Here is an 18,218-nt window from a genome sequence, read left to right as displayed (position 1 = left end):
AAGACAATGATGCATGCATAACCCAATTGAATGGAGGATTTATAAAAGGAGATAGAATGAAGCACGTTTCACCAAATTATTCTACACACACGATCTTCAGAAAATTGGTGACATTGATGTGCAACAAATCCGTTCAAGTGACAATCCGACAGATTTATTCACTAAATTTTTGCCAACTTCATCTTTTGAGAAGATGGTATACAAGATTGGAATGCGGAGACTCAAATATTTGAAACAAGGTTTTCATCAGGGGAAGTAAAATACGCGATGTACTCTTTTTTTCTTACTAAGATTTTTTTCCCACAGGGTTTTCCGTATAAGGTTTTTAATGAGGCAGCTAGAAATACGTATTACTAAATATGTGTACTCTTTTTCCTTTACTAGGATTTTTCCCACTGGGTTTTTCCTAGTAAGGTTTTAACGAGGCACAATACCTTTTAATGAACATCCAAGGGGGAGTGTTATGAAAATAATTATATTGTGGATGTCCATTTATTACTCCGCTATAGATAATCTTCTTGAAGAAGATTATCCATTTAGTATTCTGTTGAAATTTATCTACAAGCAGCTGATGCAGGCACGTTGCAAGCAAGTCAATGAAATAATTTGCAGCAGCTTCTTATTAAACAGGCAGGTTGCAAGCAGCTCATGCAGACAGCTTACAAGCAGCTAAAGAAAAGCCTTGCATCTGCTTCCTGAAAAGCCTTGCAATTGCTTCCTTTCTTCTATAAATAGAGGAGTTTTCAGTTCATTATGTACATAAATTTGAAGTTTGAATAATATATCAGTTTTTCTCTCTACTTGTCTTTACTTTATAGTCTTTATTTTATAACACCAAAAAATTTTTTTGTTTCGAGGATTTGTCCAAATTGCTCCTTAAATAACTTTGGGCTACATGTTCACATTCTGTAAACTATAAGACTCAATTCGGAGTTTAGCAAACTTCTAAGAATTTAAAGCATATACAATCTAGAGCTGCAATTGCAGTGTGCTTAGGAGATGGATCGGTCAAAACAAGGAGATTCTGCTCATGGCTTAGAAGCTTCACTCATTCAATTCATTAACCTTCACCATTCTTCCTCTCTCAAGCTCCGTGATTTCACCGGTCAGTCACACAAACACACATATCGGTTCCAATTTTTTTAATTATTTTTGGGGCATTTTTTGGTTATGGGTATTTTGGATTTTTTTTCTCAATTGGGTAATTGAAAGTTCGGATTTTATGAATTGGGTTATGGTTTTCTTGAATTTTTGGTACAGAGAAGGCGAAGAAGAATGCAATTCGAAGTGCGAGACGTGTTTCAGAGCTGTTGGTGGACTCAGTTAATGGAGAAGTGCAAGAGTCTTTTGTAATGCAAAAGAGAATTGAAATGGAAATTCGAGCTTTGGCTGCAACTATTTTGCAATTTGGGAAGCAAACTGATCAGTGGCTTGCTGCTTCTCACTCCATTAATACTGCAATTAAGGTCAGTCTATATTGCTATTGTGTGTAGTCTTAGCTTCCAATTGCATTTTTTTTCATTTTATTTGTGTTTATAGTTTTCAAGATTGAATTTTCTGATGAATAGGTAGCTTCTAGTGGAAAGCGACAAGTACTCAGTATTGGAAAAAGAAATAAAAAATGTAGCTTCTAGGCTATAACAGCCAGACAAAATAAATGGCACCTTGTTTTAGTAGAACTAGTATGTTCACTTACTTTTCTGAGCCGAGGGTCTACCGGAAATAGTCTATCTACTTTCTCAAGACAGGGGTAAGGACTGCGTACACACTAACTTACACATACCCCACAAGGACTGCGTACACACTAACTTACACATACCCCACATGTGGGATTTCATTGGGTTTGTTGCGGGAGTTAGTAGATATCCAGTGAGCAAGCTAGCCCGGATACCACCATTATCAAAAAAAGAAAAGATTGAATATTTCTAATGAATATGTAACTTCTAAGCCCTAACGCTCAACCAAAATAAATGTCACCTTGTTTTAGTAGAACTTAGTATTTTCACTTATAATTATGAAACTGTTTGAGGCTTGAGCACAGCAGTTATTTTGGACTGCTTTTGGAAGAGTGAAGTAAAAAGGGCAGCCTGGTGCACTAAGCTCCCGCTATGCGCAGGGTCCGGGGAAAGGTCGGACCACAAGGGTCTATTGTACGCAGCCTTACCCTGCATTTTTGCAAGAGGCTATTTCCACGGCCTGAACCCGTGACCTCATGGTCACATCAAAATAGAAAAAGGAAAAAATGGGAAATCCGAATAAGAAGCCTATAATTTTGTGGTTATACATGCTGGAAGTCGAATTTGTAGTCACATTTACTTTTGTGGGTACAATTCGAATTGGTAGTCACGTTTACTTTGCTAAAGTTCCATTCCACTGGTATAACTTCAAGATGGAAAATTAGAATCAAATAAAACCTCAATGATTCATTCGTGATCTTCTATTTGGTTGACTTCTAGCTTTATCAATCTTGATCTTCACTTATTGAGAAGTTCACAATCCTTGCATATGTTCATATATTACGGAAATTTAATTATGTAATAGTAGAAGCATATTTGTTAGTTGCTCTTCGCTCAGCTAAATTGTCATAGCCATGGTTGTTAGAAACCCCAATTTAACTCCGACAATTTCCTATTTTTCATGATTAATCCAGATCCTGTTGATACTTTAGTTTTCCTTTTTGGTCCAACATTATGAACCTTTTATTATGTGAAATACCTGGCTATTAGATTCTCCTTTTGACTGAATGTTGGTGAGTGTAGCAAAATGAGATGCTTCTATACAGTGGAAAGTGTGTTCATTTTTTGTATTGACATGTTGTATGTTGGTATTAGCCAATCTCGCAGGTACATGCTGTATGTATGTGGCTATAGGTCTGAAAAAGTATCTAAAAATATCAAATTTAGATATTTGTAACCTGTCGAAGTAAGGATCCATGGCATATATGTTTGGAATAGATTCCTTTTGAGAGTTGAAAAAGCACTATCTCGTTGAAAGGTTCTATACATATGCCCTTTCTCAACGCACTTCTTTAGACAGACTGCGTTTTTTCCTCTTTTCGGATGATAAATCTTTCTCAGAACAATCAAACCCATGTTTGAATTGAAATTGGGATACTGATGCAAGTTCTTTATATATATTTGTTGATATCAGTAGCTTCAATGTACTCTGTTTTGGCGCAGGAAATTGGAGATTTTGAGAATTGGATGAAGACAATGGAGTTTGATTGTAAAAGTATTAATGCTGCAATCTGCAATATTCACCAGGAATGACATTTGGACCTGAGTTATCAAAGGCCTGTGATTTGTATCAAATTACTCAACTCTTTGGCACTCTGTACAGAATATTCTTTTTGCATCAGTGATAACAGATTGTGTTGATTTCTGGACAATAACTGTATATGGCAACATGATTATAATCTTTTTGGCCACCCAAAATGTTCCATTAGATAGTGAGATCAGATTACAGTAGAGGAAAGGAGCGCTGGGAAATCCAAAATGATAGAACTTACACCCATATAGTATACTATAAGTTTTGCAGTAATACATACAAAATTTCTAATGCTAAAAAATTTCGTTATTCTCTTCAATTCCTCTCGAGGCATCTGCAGCCTGCACTAAAATAATTTTTCAACGTTTTTGCAAACGAGGAGATCACGAAGTTCTTTTGCATTCCCTAAATCCAAAATGATAGAAGGGATAATATCCTAACAATCTAGCGCGCTACATATACTAGAAACTTTACACAACCATACTTAAACAACACACCTTCTAATATACCAGTCGAAGAATAAAGAGATGACAAAAATACATTGAAGATGAATTGACATGAAAAAACTTGTACAGACGATTGTACATATACAATGCCAAGATCACAATATAGTACACAACCAACTCTAGACATTCCCTCCAAAACCGCAAAACGTGTCAAATAAATAAATTAAATTAAATAAAAACTGAATCTCTAACATCCTAGTATGACACAATAAAAGGTAGGATCATGGACATGAACTCATCATAAGTCAGTTTTGCCGAGCCGGTATAACGTGTGTCTTTCTCCTTGAACTTTTCAGTCAAGCCCTGAAAATGCAAAAGCAGAAGGATTCAGAGACAGTAACATTAAGGCAAAATAGTACTTACTGGTGACAAATCTAAAAAGAGTAATACAGTTTACTACATATTTGCTCAAAAAATGCACAATATGTTGTTCCTACTGCATCCAAATAATGCACCAAAACATTGTTCCTATTGTTCTAATAAGAAAATTAATTTACTTCTAATACACAATTCCATGCTACATCCTATTGTTTCTACTCCATTGCACCTTCCACTATTATTTTTATTCTCAGCCAAATAACAAAGAATCCCGACCCTAGAGCTTAGGGCCTGCCTTAAGGACCAAGCGTAATGGCAATACATTGCCTCCAATGGTACAATCACCTTAGAATACTTATTAAACCATTAGAATACTTATTAAACCATCACCTTCTTTGACCTATTAACCACAAAAATATTTCTCTGCATAGCCTACATTAACCAACTCCCTCCTCTCAACAACAACCATCTGCTCATTACTCGGTGTTCAGCAAACTATAGTGCTAGTTTCTTGATAACCCAACATCTCAATTGTCATCACTCACTGTCAGCGAACCTAATCATACTGACCAACAAGACCACCACTACTAGCCCAATAGCCATTAATTTACTTCTAATAAACCACAACATGCTACACCTTTTTGTTCCTACTCTATAGCACTTTCTACCATTACCATTCACTTATGCTGGTCTGCATCGAGGATCAAGCTTCACATCTGATAACATAAGGCCTGGTAAAAGCCTATAATTGACTGACCTAACAAGCAATCCTGAATTTACTTTCTTCAGAAAATGCAAGGTAATCTAACTAGTCCACAGATTTGTTGTCAAATTTGGTTTGTGAGGTAGGAAATAAAAGGAGAACCATTTCTTGAATGTCCTCAGAGATTCCTCTTTTTTCTGTTGTTTCTCTTTTGTTTTGTTCTGCTTTTTCTTCTTTTTTTCTCCCTTTTTCTCCTTTCCCAAAACATGAATTCACCATGATTCAGTTTTCCAAAAGTGGATTTGAGAAGTTTCGGTACTAAGAAGACTAATAATTGCAAAATGGAGAGGCTAAGGTGATGGTGTGTGGGCAAAGGAACAAGGTGAAAATCTTGAGAAGTATTTGAATTGATAAACTGAATTTTCGACTTCATAGCCGATCTTAAGCAGTAACAGTATCATGTTAGTTGTTAAGGATTGGTAGCCATGGCAGAAGATAAGGTTATACTAGTGAATTCTCATTCATAGGTTCGTTCCTCCACAGCAAGGTGGAAAGGCCTGAAAGCATATTGAGAAGCTTTACATAACTGAAGAGGGTTACTTAACAGAAGAGAAGATCTAGGGGTGGACTAAGTATGATTGGACAAAATTCAATACCACAGCTTCATTAACTTGCCTCTTAGATGGACAACATACTTCTGGACAACTCCAAACTATTTTTAGAAGTTCCATTAACCACCCTCCTAGTGAAATACCATACTGCAGAATCCTCTTCTATGCTAGTTGATATATACATTATTATTTACACTAGTTTCTCGGCACGTGCGTTGCATGTGTATGCCGAGTTATGTAGCACACGCACCATTCATGAAATAATATTAATTATATTAAAAAATATTGAATAAATAATTATATATTAAAAAATATATACAAGTTTTTGTGAATGATCAATGTGGCGATATAGTTGTATGATAACTTATTTTTTGAGGCCATGTGAGAAAATATGTTGCGGTTGTAAAGTCCAACATTGTGGATTGTTTAGTCATGTGCTTTATTTATTGTCCTTGCGAAATATTTTTTGGACGAATCTAAAAAGATATCCTTCTTTTTTAAGGGAAGATAGTTGAATTCTTGGGATAAATATATTTTCCCAACAGATTGATTCATTTTAAAATATGCATGTATATCATTGTTGCCTAATCCTCTAAAGCAATGGTGTTATTGGTGTAACCACGCATAGTGAAGGGTGGTCAATTAAACACCCTTTACCAAAAAAATTATAATGTATATATAAAATTATATTGAGTATATCGGTAATAAAAAATCTTGAACACCTTTAGCGAAATTTTCGATTTCGCTATTGCTTTACAAATCATCTTCGTACCGTTGCATAATCCAATTTGAAGGTTCAAATTTTCAAGTAGCATGATAGGTGCATTTTCTTTCAAAACTATCATGTTTAAGGTTCAAATTTTCAAGTAGCATGATAGGTGCATATATCAAGTAGCATGATAGGTGCATTTGATGTTTTTATTTATTTATTTAAAATAATTCAGATTATTAAGAAGGGTATTTAGGTAATTCAACTTTTTAATTTAGGGGTTCCCAATTTTATAATAATATAGATTAACATATTATATAGACGTTACACGCTTTTTCATTCAGTGATCACCCTCCTAGAATTTATTTTCCACCTTTCTCTACTTGAAATGAAAAGAGTTCTAGTAGCTAATGCTTTTAGAAAAGGCTAGCTAACACAAGATGACAACAACAACAACAACAAGCCAGTATAATCCCACTAGTGGGGTCTGGGGAGGGTAGTGTGTACGCAGACCTTACCCCTATCATAGGGTAGAGAGGTTGTTTCCGATAGACCCTCGGTTCCCTCCCTCCAAGAACTCCCCACCTTGCTCTTGGGGTGGCTTGAACTCACAACCTCTTGGTTGGAAGTGGAGGGTGCTCACCACTAGAGCAACCTACTCTTGTCAGCTAACACAAGACAGTTACAAAGATTTACCATACAACGTTAGTCCGAAGGCTGAAAGGCAGATAAGGGCTACTGCTTCGTAGACAAGGAGTAACTTGACATGCAAAAAGAGGCAGAATCTGATCCTCAAAGGTTCTTCTGAGACGCTGAAGATGGATGTAGCCCAGGATATACAGCTTTCTCATATTTAACCATGTAGCTATAAAAGCTTAATTAGAAATCACATTATATCCCTTTCAAACGTAAGCAGCCAAGGGAATATTGGAGAGTAGAATTTCAGTTGACCCAATGTTGATCAAGGATTTTCAAGTCAGACGTAGGATTGAACTCCTAAAATTTGATTTCTTTTTTTAGGAAATTAAGCGACGGGTATTCTTCAATTCAGTAAAATAGGGTTAAAATTAAAAGCAAGGGTTAAACATGATTATCAACCCCAATGATGGGAACATGTTAATTCCTCATGCTTTTCACTAGATAACGCAAGGAAGTGATTGGATTGACTAGTTGTAGTAAATACCAGCAACTATTCGAGCTTAGAGATGAGTAGAAACCTATCTTTAATTGATTTCTCATTACTAGCATGATTTCTCCAAAAGTATGTATGTTTTTGGACAAAATGATAAGATCTCAGATTTTAAGTAAGTTTTATGTATGTGCTTTCCAACCTGCACGTGCAAGGACAACTTGATGCTTGTATTGGTGTATTTTAAGTTTCGGCTAACAAATTGAGTAGCTTGATTGATACTATATTTGATGATTGCATCATGTGTTTATTTCGGTTCTTAACAAAGTATAGTTCAAGTTACATGTGTTTACTTATAAACTTTTCAAATATGTTCTAGATATTTTGGGACACATTATACTTCCTTATATGTTGTTTACATGCCTGAAGTAAATTTGTGTTTCTCGAGGAAGCTCTAATAGGGCGAAGTTGGTATCACTTCCTGCAAAGGGGCAATTTCAAAGAACAGTACACATAGGGGTGTAGCAATTTTAGTGTATGCAACTCATATAGTAGCTTAAGATTCATCTTTATCAAAAAAAAACAGTAGCTTAAGATTCGGATGTTCTAGCACCCCCTAGCTAATGAGGGTAATGTCAGACCAATGACTAACATGAGGAAAGAAATATATACAAGCCAGGCAGATGTATTACAGAAATTGAGATATCAAGTAAGAAAGTATTTAAAGAAAGAGATCAGTTATTGTACCTTCACAATCATCCCACATCTGCATCATTAAAACATAAAGTTCAGAGCATAGCCAACTTGAGAACCTATCTATTCAATGAAAAGGTTTATTGCAGTATGGGGCTTACTCGACAAAACTATCAAAACATAGCTCAGGCCTCCGACCGCTTCCATCAGTATATCTGGAGACCAAAACTTCAAGAACAGACGGTGGCACCATGTATCCAAGACTGTAGAGAGCATCCCTTAGTTCTGTCGCATCAATCTTCCCACTTCGATCTCTATCAAATCTCTCAAATATTGCCTACAAACAAGAGGATCAATGTCAGAGGCATTAATCAAAATTTGCAAAGCGATAAAGATGATTTTGGAAACAAAATACGGAACAAAGTGGTAGGGTGAGAGTGAGGCACAATGGTATATCAGCCACTATGTCAGCAAAATGGATTCCTAAACTCAGACATCCATGAAGAGTTTAGTAATAAGTCCACAAAAATATCCACATTAGGAGCATCTTTCAAGTTACACTATGAGTATAAGAACAGTAAAGCTTTAAATTTTTCGCATGGTAAAGATGAATATCTGTTCTCAAAACATGTATTATTTCTTTCTTCCAAATTGTCCAAAATGTTTACCAATCACTTTCTACACTGCATTAGCTTCTCTTCCTAATGTTCCATAGGCGCTGAAAACCTAGAAAATTACCCAGGACAGGGACATAGTGAGCTGCATATAAGTTATTTAGTATCATCGCCCCCCCCCCCCCCCCCCAAAATCATCTACAGCCTGCTACTCCTTATGTCAACCTCCATTTCTGATATCTAATTTATTTACTATCATTCTTTTCCTGATAGAGGTTTTAATACTCTAATTTCTTGACTGTTAATATACTTAAATAAAGAACTAAAGTACAAAGCAATTGAACTGCGTACCCTCCATTGACCAAGACAACTCCATAGTGCAGCAAATTCTTTTGGTCCTGTTCAGCAATACATGGCAAAGCTCAATTAAATAAGATATCGCAAAAACAATATTTGGCGCAACAAAAGTAGACAGCAATGTCATATAGCTAACATCCACAATTTTTTAGAAGCAAAGCAAAATACAGGCCATATATATTCTACTCATTAATTCTTATCAGAACAAGAAAAATCACCATTGTCAATTTGAACTACATTGATAGAAAGGAAAAGCTATATATGGAGTGATTAGACTAATAGCAAAAAGCAAAGACCTAAATTCAAAAAAATATGAGTAAAACTCTTGCAAAGCCGTTTGGACAACTTTTTGAGAAACTTTTTGTATACTTCCAAAAAGAAATATATTTGTGCAGCTGTAGCTTTTTAAAGATTTCTGACTTCTTAGTGGGTAGAAAAAGAGCTTTTCTTTGAAAGAAAATCCTCCAACCATTTCTTCAGCTAAATGATTGTATTTTTGGAAAATTAATGTGCAAAAACAACCTTCTTTAAAAGGATAACTACTCCCTCTACTCCAATTTGTTGGCACTATTTCCCTATGCGTCTGTACCAAAAGATTGATACAATGAGAAGCTTTTCTAGTCACACTAAGAACTTAGTGCTGAATCAAACTATACCGAACAAATTGGAAAGGAGGGGTAATCCAAATGCATATTTGGAGAAATTGTGCATAAAACATAGCTAAATATATCTGGATAAAGAACCCCACAACTAAAAGCATGGCAAAAAGGCAAACTTATTTTAAAAAGATGGCCAAATAAGAAACCCAAGTAGGAAAAAAAAAAAAAAGCTTACCAATGCGTGGGAACTGGTCAGAGGGATTTTTGAAGAGAAAAATGAGCAAACGAATAGTCCTAAGACTAAACCTTTGGTAACCCGAAGAAAGAGCCTCTTGTAACTCCTTCTCTTCAACAAACCCACTTTGGTCCCTGTCCACCATCTGGAAGCTCTGAATAATTTGTGGGTCAGTCCCAGGAGGAAAAGTTGCATAATTTGGAGTAGGCTGCTGGTAATTATACCCATAAGAAGAAGAAGAACTAGGCCCATATCCGTAACCACTACTCTGTGGCTGTTGAGACTGAGGGTAATTTGGGTAATTTGAGTAATTTCCCGAAGGAGGAGGAGGAGGATGATAGGGATGGGCTACTGGGGGCTCATTCGGGTCGGAGAGAGGTGGTGCTGAAGGAGAATAAGTTGCTCTGTTGCCGTAAGATGACATTGTTGTGTTGATTGAGAAATGGATTTTGACTCGTAACGTCAGAATAATGGTGGTTTAAATTGAAAACGAAGGGTTTTTTATTGTTGTGGATTTGAACAGCGGATACAGTATAAGCGTGTGTCGCTGTCTTGACAACTTGACATGGTCCGTCAACGTTTGGGTTTAATTACGACACAAATTACATGCCTTAGCCAAGCGCATCTCATTTCCTGCACTTTATATTACAATAACAATAACAATATAATCAGTGTAATCCTACAAGTGAGATTTTTAATGTTAGTATAGACGTAGACCTTAACAAAAGCGGATATACCCTTTAAGCTACGGGTTCAACTGAACCTAAAACTTTCGACACGTAGCATAAATTTATCTTCTAAATCTCAATAAATATTAGATCTAAACCGTAATTTTAACGGTCTAATAAATTCAATGTTGAGAATCTTAAAAATTAAAGTCATTAAATTTAAATCATTGATCTTATCTCTATCTTGTGAAGGTAAATATTGTTTCCGATAGATAATCGACTCAAAAAAAGTATAATCACAGTAGTATTGAAGAAACATATAGTAGTGGACAAGCCGTGTAACAACATCAAGATAATAAAGTAGTGTCACGACCCAAAATCCCACCACAGGTGTCGTGATGACACTTAGTCTCTAAGACTAGGTAAACCGATTATAATAACAATTCAAGCATTTATTTTTAATATAAGTGTCAAAACCAACGACGAAAATATTCAAACAATCTCCCAAGACTGGTAATACTGAGTCACGAACTCTAACTGTATACATGAAATGATATCGAGAACTGAATATGCAATACTATTCGAATAATAATTAACAGTACAATAAAATGGGAAGACTCCAAGGGACTGCGACGACGAAGTAGCTCTACCTTGTATCCTTGCGATCAACACACTAACTCTGCTCGAGTCCAATATCTCCAGTACCTGGCTCTGCACAAAAATATGCATAAGTGTAGCAAGAGTACACCACAGTCGTTACCCAGTAAGTATCAAGACTAATCTCGGTGGAGTAGTGACGAGGTACAGTCAAGACACTCACTAGTATAATAACCTGTGCAATATAGTATACAAAAATAATAGAAAACAAATAACAATGATGGCAATAATAATTAACTAGTGATGTAAACAGCAAGACAGCAAGAACACCATAAATATTGATCAAGCGAATAATGAACACTAGTACAACCAATTAATTAAGTCCTTCAAAATATACATCTTGCAAATGTAAGTCCTTCAAATATAAATCTTTCACATATAAGTTCTTCAAATAAAAATCTTTCGAATATAATTCTTTCAAATAAAAGTCACTTTGTGACACCTCATTTCATAATCATAAAACACGAGTCTCAACCCACTTTTATATTTTCACGGCACCTCGTGCCCATGTCTCTATTACAACCGCACGGACAACTCACGTACTAAAATATCAATGTCTATAAGATCCATAGGATCAATTTATTTTCAATAAAATAGGTTTACAATTTTTAAACCAAGTAAGAAATCAACAAAGAAATGAGTTTATTTTTTAACGCGTTTGAGTGAAGAAAATGACATTTCAATTAAAATGAAGCATCTGATAGCTACTGATTTGGATGTAAAATTAATTAAATTAAAATATAATAGCAATTTTTTTTATTCAAAACAACTCAAACATCGAAAACCAGTAAAAACCAGAAACACAAATCATCAGAGTCTTGTACAAAGAGCCAAAGCCAACACAATACAACAAGAAATACAAAACACTTAATATTAAGTCAATTAATACATCACGGAGAACACATGAATTTACTTATTACGGAAAAATAAAATAACCAAAGGCAAGTGCAACCATAGAGAAATATCAACAGAAGGGCACTCCCGAGGTACCGCCCCGTAGTCCCAAATCATAAATATCAACAACAACAATGCCCTCAGGCCATCACAAGTCATCACAAATCAATCTCCGATATAGCCCACCTTGTCTCTGCACGTGCGCAATAATAAAGTAAATGCCTGCCTTGTCTCACCGCACGCGCATAATACTATTCTCACATTGTCTCGCCACATGCGCAAACCCACATATCTAGCCCACCTTGTCACGCCGCATGTGCATATATCAATAGTAACAATAGCACGATAGAAACCTTGTGCAAACACCCCGAACAAATCTTTCAACAATATCACGCGCCAATATCACAGAAATCAACAATACATTAATTTTAACAATAAGGAGCCCATGGCTCGACCATAATGTGCATAAAATCTTAACAAAATATCAGGGAGTGAACAACTCAACGGAATAATATTTTACAATTTAACTGTCACGATCCAAAATCCCACCACATGCGTCGTGATGAAACTTAGTCTCTAAGACTAAGTAAGTCGATTTTAATTACAATTCAAGCCATTTTTTTTCGAAACAAACAGCGAAAATAATTATAACACCTTCCCAAGACTGGTAATACTGAGTCACAAACTCTAACTGAATACATGAAATGATCTCAAGGATCGAATACTCAATACTGTTTGATTAATAATTAACAGTACAATAAAATGGAAAGACTCCAAGGGACTGCGACGATCAAACAACTCTACCTTGAATCCTTGTGATCACACTCTAACTCTGTCTGAGTCTGATATCTCCAATACCTGGCTCTGCACAAAAATGTGCAGAAGTGTAGTATGAGTACATCGCAGTTGGTACCCAGTAAGTATCAAGACTAACCTAAGTGGAGTAGTGACGAGGTACAGTCAAAACATTCACTAGCCTAATAACCTGTGCAATATAACATACAAAAATAATAGGAAATAAATAACAATTATGACAATAATAATCAACCAGTGATATAAACAGCAGTGCGGCAAGAACACCATAAATATTGCTAAACAAATAATGAATACAAGTATAACTAATTAATCAAGTCCTTCAAATATAATTCTTTCACCTATAAATCTTTCAAATAATAATCTACAGGATATAATATTTTCCGATAATTTTATTTCAAATATACTTTCTTCGAATAAATATCTTTCAAATATAATTCTTTCAAATAAAATTTTGGAATATAATTCCTTCAAATAAAAGTCACCTTGTGACACCTCATTTCATATTCATAAAAATATGGGTCTCAACTCACTTTCATATTTCTACGGCACCTCGTGCCCATGTTTCTATCACAACTGCATGGACAACTCACGTGCCAAAAATATCAATATATAAAAGAATCTACACGATCAATTTACTTTAGAAATAGTTTGAGTGAAGAAAATGACATTTGCACTTAAATTAAAGCATCAGATAAACTACCAATTTGGATATAATACTTATTAATTTAAAACATAATAGAATTTTTTTTTTATTTAAAACAATCCAGTCATCAAAAATCAGTAAAAATCAGAAATATAAATCTTCAGAGTCTCGTACTAAAAAGCCAAAGCCAACACAATACAACAAGGATCACAAAACATAAAATAATAAAGTCAACTAATACATCACCGAAGAAGACAAGAATTTACATATCACGAAAAAATAAAATAACCAAAGGCAAGTGCATCTATAGAAAAATATCAACAAAAAGGGCACTCCCGAGGTACCGCCTCATAGTCCCAAGAGTAAATATGTAAGACAGGGGGATCTCCCGAAGTACCGCCTCGTAGTCCCAAAAGTAAATATGCAAGACAGGGGGGTCTCCCGGAATACCGTTTCGTAGTCCCAAAGTAAATATGCAGGGCAAGGGGATCTCGCGGAATACTGTTCCGTAGTCCCAAAGTAAATATGCAGGGGAGTATCCCGGAATACTGATCCGTAGTCCCATAGTAAATATGCAAGACAGGGGGGATCTCCCGGAATACCGTTCCGTTGTCCCAAAGTAAATATGATTTCAACAACTGCACATCAAGTGCTCACATATCACAAATGGCTCATCAAGTGCTCATATATTACAAAATATCACAAATGGCTCATCAAGTGCTCAAATATTACAACATATCATAAATTTTAATATATTATTTTTTTTTTCCACAATAAGAAGCACACGGCTCGGCCATAATGAGCACAACATCTTAACAAAATGTTCAGAAGTAAACAACTCAACCGAATAATATTTCACAATTTGGCACTTTGCCTCAATATGATTCACGGCCTTTACAATTCAATTTCTTGATAATTATATAACGCCTCGGTTTAAACGTATTTCATTAATTATTTGCAGATGAAAAATCTATAATAAAGTTATCTCCAGGAAATAACAACTCAACAAAAATACGGGATTCACATAAAAATCAAAGTGGCAATCACACCAAATTATCATATAAAAACAAATTCAACAAACAAGGAATGAGGCATTTCAAATCAAGGATTTACTAAGTTCCAACAATTTTCCAATGTAATACATACAGGCGTCTACGAATTTTAACCAATATAATTTGCACATATAAACCAAGTACGTACTCGTCACCTCGCGTACATGATTTTCAATTAAATAAGACTCAATGCCTTCTTGCTTGAATTGACCTCCGAACAGCTCAAATCTAACCAAACTAATTGTATAACTTTATTAGAATTCATCGGAAACAATTCCGGATAATAAAACGTCGACTTAAAAATTTAATCTAAAAAGTCAATAAAAGTCAACACGGGGCTCGCCTCTCGGAATCCGACATAATTTCCATGAAAATATGAACACCCATTCCGATACAAGTTCAACCATACTAATTTTATCCAAATCCGACTCTGAATCGGTATTCAAATCCCAAAAATTTATTTTTATGAAATTTCTACAATTTTCCCAAAATTTTCATCTCAAAATACTGATTAAATGATGAAAGCAATGATATATTCATGTATGTTAACCAAATCCGAGTTAGAATCACTTACTCCGATGAATTTCTTGAAAATCCCACGAAATATTACCACAAACCGAGCTCCCAAAGTCCAAATATGAAATAATAACCTAACCCTCGGTTATATAGTACCAAGTCTGCTTTCCAAATGTGCGGTCCGCATTTCCAAGTTCTGCGGCCGCATAATTTTGAGTGCGGTCGCATTTTACTGTGATAGCTTACCAGGCTTCGGTAAATTACCTATAACTTTCTATATAAATGTCCAAATAATTAATTCTAAACCTTTCTAAAAACTAGATTCAAAGAGATACAACTTTCATTTTTGAATCATCTCCAAATTCGTTGTAGATTAAAAGATATAAGCCTCCGAAGTCGGACCATCGAACTCGTAGAACCCCTGATGTGCAGCCGCACACAAAATTGTGCGGTCCGCACTTTTCCTCTGGAGTGCGGCCGCACATAAAATTGTGCGGTCCGCACTTGTCTTCCGCGGTCCACACTTTTCCTCCGAAGTGCGGCCGCACTCAAAATTGTGTTGTACACACTTTTCCTCTGCGGTCCGCACTTTTCCAAAAGTTCCAGAACAATATTAGAGTGTCGAAATACCCGGACATCGCTCAAAACTCACCCCGAAACTCACCGAGCCACTCAGGATCCCGTTCAAATATACCAACAAGTTCCATACGGAGCTGTTGGAATCATCAAAATTCTATTCCGGAGTCGTTTGCTCAAAAGTCAACTCTTCGGCCAACTCTTTTCTTTTAAGCTTCTTAAATAAGAATTGTTCTTCCAATTTGATCCCGAATCATCCGAAAATCAAACTCGACCATACACGCAAGTCATAATATACATCACAAAGCTGCTTGGGACCTTAAGTCGCTGAACGGGACGCTAATTCACAAAATGACAAGTCGGGTCATTACATTAACACTTTGCCTCAATATGATTTACGGCCTTTATAACTCAATACCAATTTCAACAACATGAATTGTAAAATAATTCATCAAGGAACAACACCTTCTTTAATCCAAATTTTTGGCAAATAGATTAATGCCTCATTTTAAACTTATTTAATAATTATTTGTAGATAAGGAATCCATAATGAAATTATTTTCAAGAAATGTCAACCCAACTAACCACGGTATTTCACATAAAAATCAAAGTGGAAATCACACCAAATTATCATATAAAAATAACCTCGGCAAACAAGGAATGAGGCATGACAAATAAAGGATTTACTATGTTCCAATAATTTTCTAATTTAATACATAAGGGCGTCTACGAATTTCAATCAATGCAATTTGCACATATAAACCAAGTACGTACTCGTCACCTCGCGTACATGGTTTTCAATTACACAATTTCCACATATATTTTTCACTAAAAAGGCTCTACCTCCATCATACGAACTCGAAATTCGACGATTCTTATTTCTATGAGTCACAAATAATAATACAAAATTAGTTGTTTAATCGAAACTCAATTCGGAGCTCATTTTCTTAAGACGATACCAATTTCGCTCGTTAAACAATTAACTCATATTTCGTGCTAAAAATTCAATCGCGACTTGATGAAATTAGACCAAACATTCCAGATCATTCTTATAATTCATTATCGAACTCTCGGAAGTCTCGAAATCGAATTTCGATCTCTAGAACTAAAAATGGACCTTTGGATCATTACATGCTTATGCTTAAAACACCAAACTTTTTCAAAACTCTTCCTAGACAGCATGTAGTGTATCAACCATATCTTTTTGTACCCAACTTCAACTTCCAAACGGTTTAAATTTCTGAAAACTAAATACAAAGGGCTACAATTTTTATTGTTGGATCATCGCCAAATTCCTTATAAATTACGAGATATAAGCTTCCAAAGTTAGTCATGTGCATGTCACGACCCGGAATTCCCACCGTCGGGATCGTGATGGCGCCTAACATTTCACTTGCTAGGCAAGCCAACGTTAGAGAATCATTAAACCAATTCATATTCCATTCAATAAATAATAACAAATTAACTAAGGTGAAATATAATTAGTGCAGAATAATATAAAAACTGCATTAATTACTACCACCCGAATATGGAGTGACAATTCACGAGCATTCTAGAATTCACTACAAGTAATAGTCTGAAAGAAAAACAACTATTTGAATGAAAGAAACAGTAGAACAGAAAAGATAGACGGGGACTTTAAGGTATGTGAACGCTGACAGATCTACCTTGAATCTCCGGATAGCAGTCCAATAGCAAAAATCTCGATCAACCCGAGCGGGTACCAAATGTGCACAGAAAGTACAAAATACAGTATCAGTACAACCGACCCCATGTACTGGTAAGTGTCGAGCCTGACCTCGATGAAGTAGTGACGAGGCTAAGGCAAGTCACCTACAAATCAACCTGTATAATTTAACAGTGTATATACAAATAACAGTAATGAAGAGCTAGACAGGAAATATCGGGATGGGGAAACATGATGGGGGGAAATACGAGATAAGGAACTACAGCAGGATGATAACTGGAACAACCAATATACTATGAATCAACAAAAACAACGAATACAGTAAAGGAAAAGTGAATGACATCACCCTTCGTACTTTTACTCTCAATCTCACCATAAAACCAATGGAAACAACACGGCATCACCCTTCGTGCATTAACTCTCATATCATGGCATGACATCACCCTTCGTGCATTAACACTCACAATATGGCACGACATCACCCTTCGTGCTTTTACACTCACAATATGGCACGGCATCACCCTTCGTGCTTTAACACTCACAATATGGCAGGACATTACCCTTCGTGCATTAACACACACAATATGGCACGACATCACCCTTCGTACTTTAACACTCTCCCTTACCATAATACAATGCATAAATAACAACAAGGAGATAGAATAGCAAGTACAAGCCTTACTTCAACATTTGATTCCACAATATCAATCTCAACTTTGAAATAAATACTCAACTATCATCAGAAAATCCGTAAACATGATAAGAACGATCAATTTAACAACACTAGTATAAACACGTAGCAATTAGGCATAGGAAAGAGACAATATAAGAAAAGCGGGAGAAACAGGGAAAACAGGTAAATTGGCGGCGCATAAGTACTCGTCACCTTACATATACGCCGCTCACATGAATTTCACATAACAAATAGTCTGAGGTTCCTAATTCCCTCAAGTCAAAGTTAGACACAA

The 18,218-nt window shown here is 35.6% G+C and overlaps 2 protein-coding genes across 2 annotated transcripts; one reads left to right on the top strand and one right to left on the bottom strand.

The window, feature by feature from the left end:
* Window positions 1-945: 945 nt before the first annotated feature.
* Window positions 946-3,388, top strand: LOC107808423 (biogenesis of lysosome-related organelles complex 1 subunit 1). The gene is made up of 3 exons (XM_016632944.2): window positions 946-1,105; window positions 1,261-1,466; window positions 3,180-3,388. The coding sequence occupies exons 1-3, from the start codon at window positions 1,000-1,002 to the stop codon at window positions 3,267-3,269; spliced, it is 402 nt and encodes a 133-aa protein (XP_016488430.1). The 5' UTR covers window positions 946-999; the 3' UTR covers window positions 3,270-3,388.
* Window positions 3,389-3,795: 407 nt separating this feature from the next.
* Window positions 3,796-10,241, bottom strand: LOC107808427 (putative calcium-binding protein CML48). Its single transcript, XM_016632949.2, has 5 exons — window positions 9,742-10,241; window positions 8,902-8,948; window positions 8,098-8,273; window positions 7,991-8,009; window positions 3,796-4,076 (listed from the first exon to the last, which is right to left on the bottom strand). The coding sequence occupies exons 1-5, from the start codon at window positions 10,163-10,165 to the stop codon at window positions 3,969-3,971; spliced, it is 774 nt and encodes a 257-aa protein (XP_016488435.1). The 5' UTR covers window positions 10,166-10,241; the 3' UTR covers window positions 3,796-3,968.
* Window positions 10,242-18,218: the final 7,977 nt, after the last annotated feature.

The sequence above is a fragment of the Nicotiana tabacum genome, chromosome 9 (assembly GCF_000715075.1).
Source record: "Nicotiana tabacum cultivar K326 chromosome 9, ASM71507v2, whole genome shotgun sequence".
NCBI lineage: Eukaryota > Viridiplantae > Streptophyta > Magnoliopsida > Solanales > Solanaceae > Nicotiana > Nicotiana tabacum.
The sequence above is the reverse complement of the archived record's forward strand: the minus strand, read 5'-3'. Positions and strand labels throughout refer to the sequence as shown.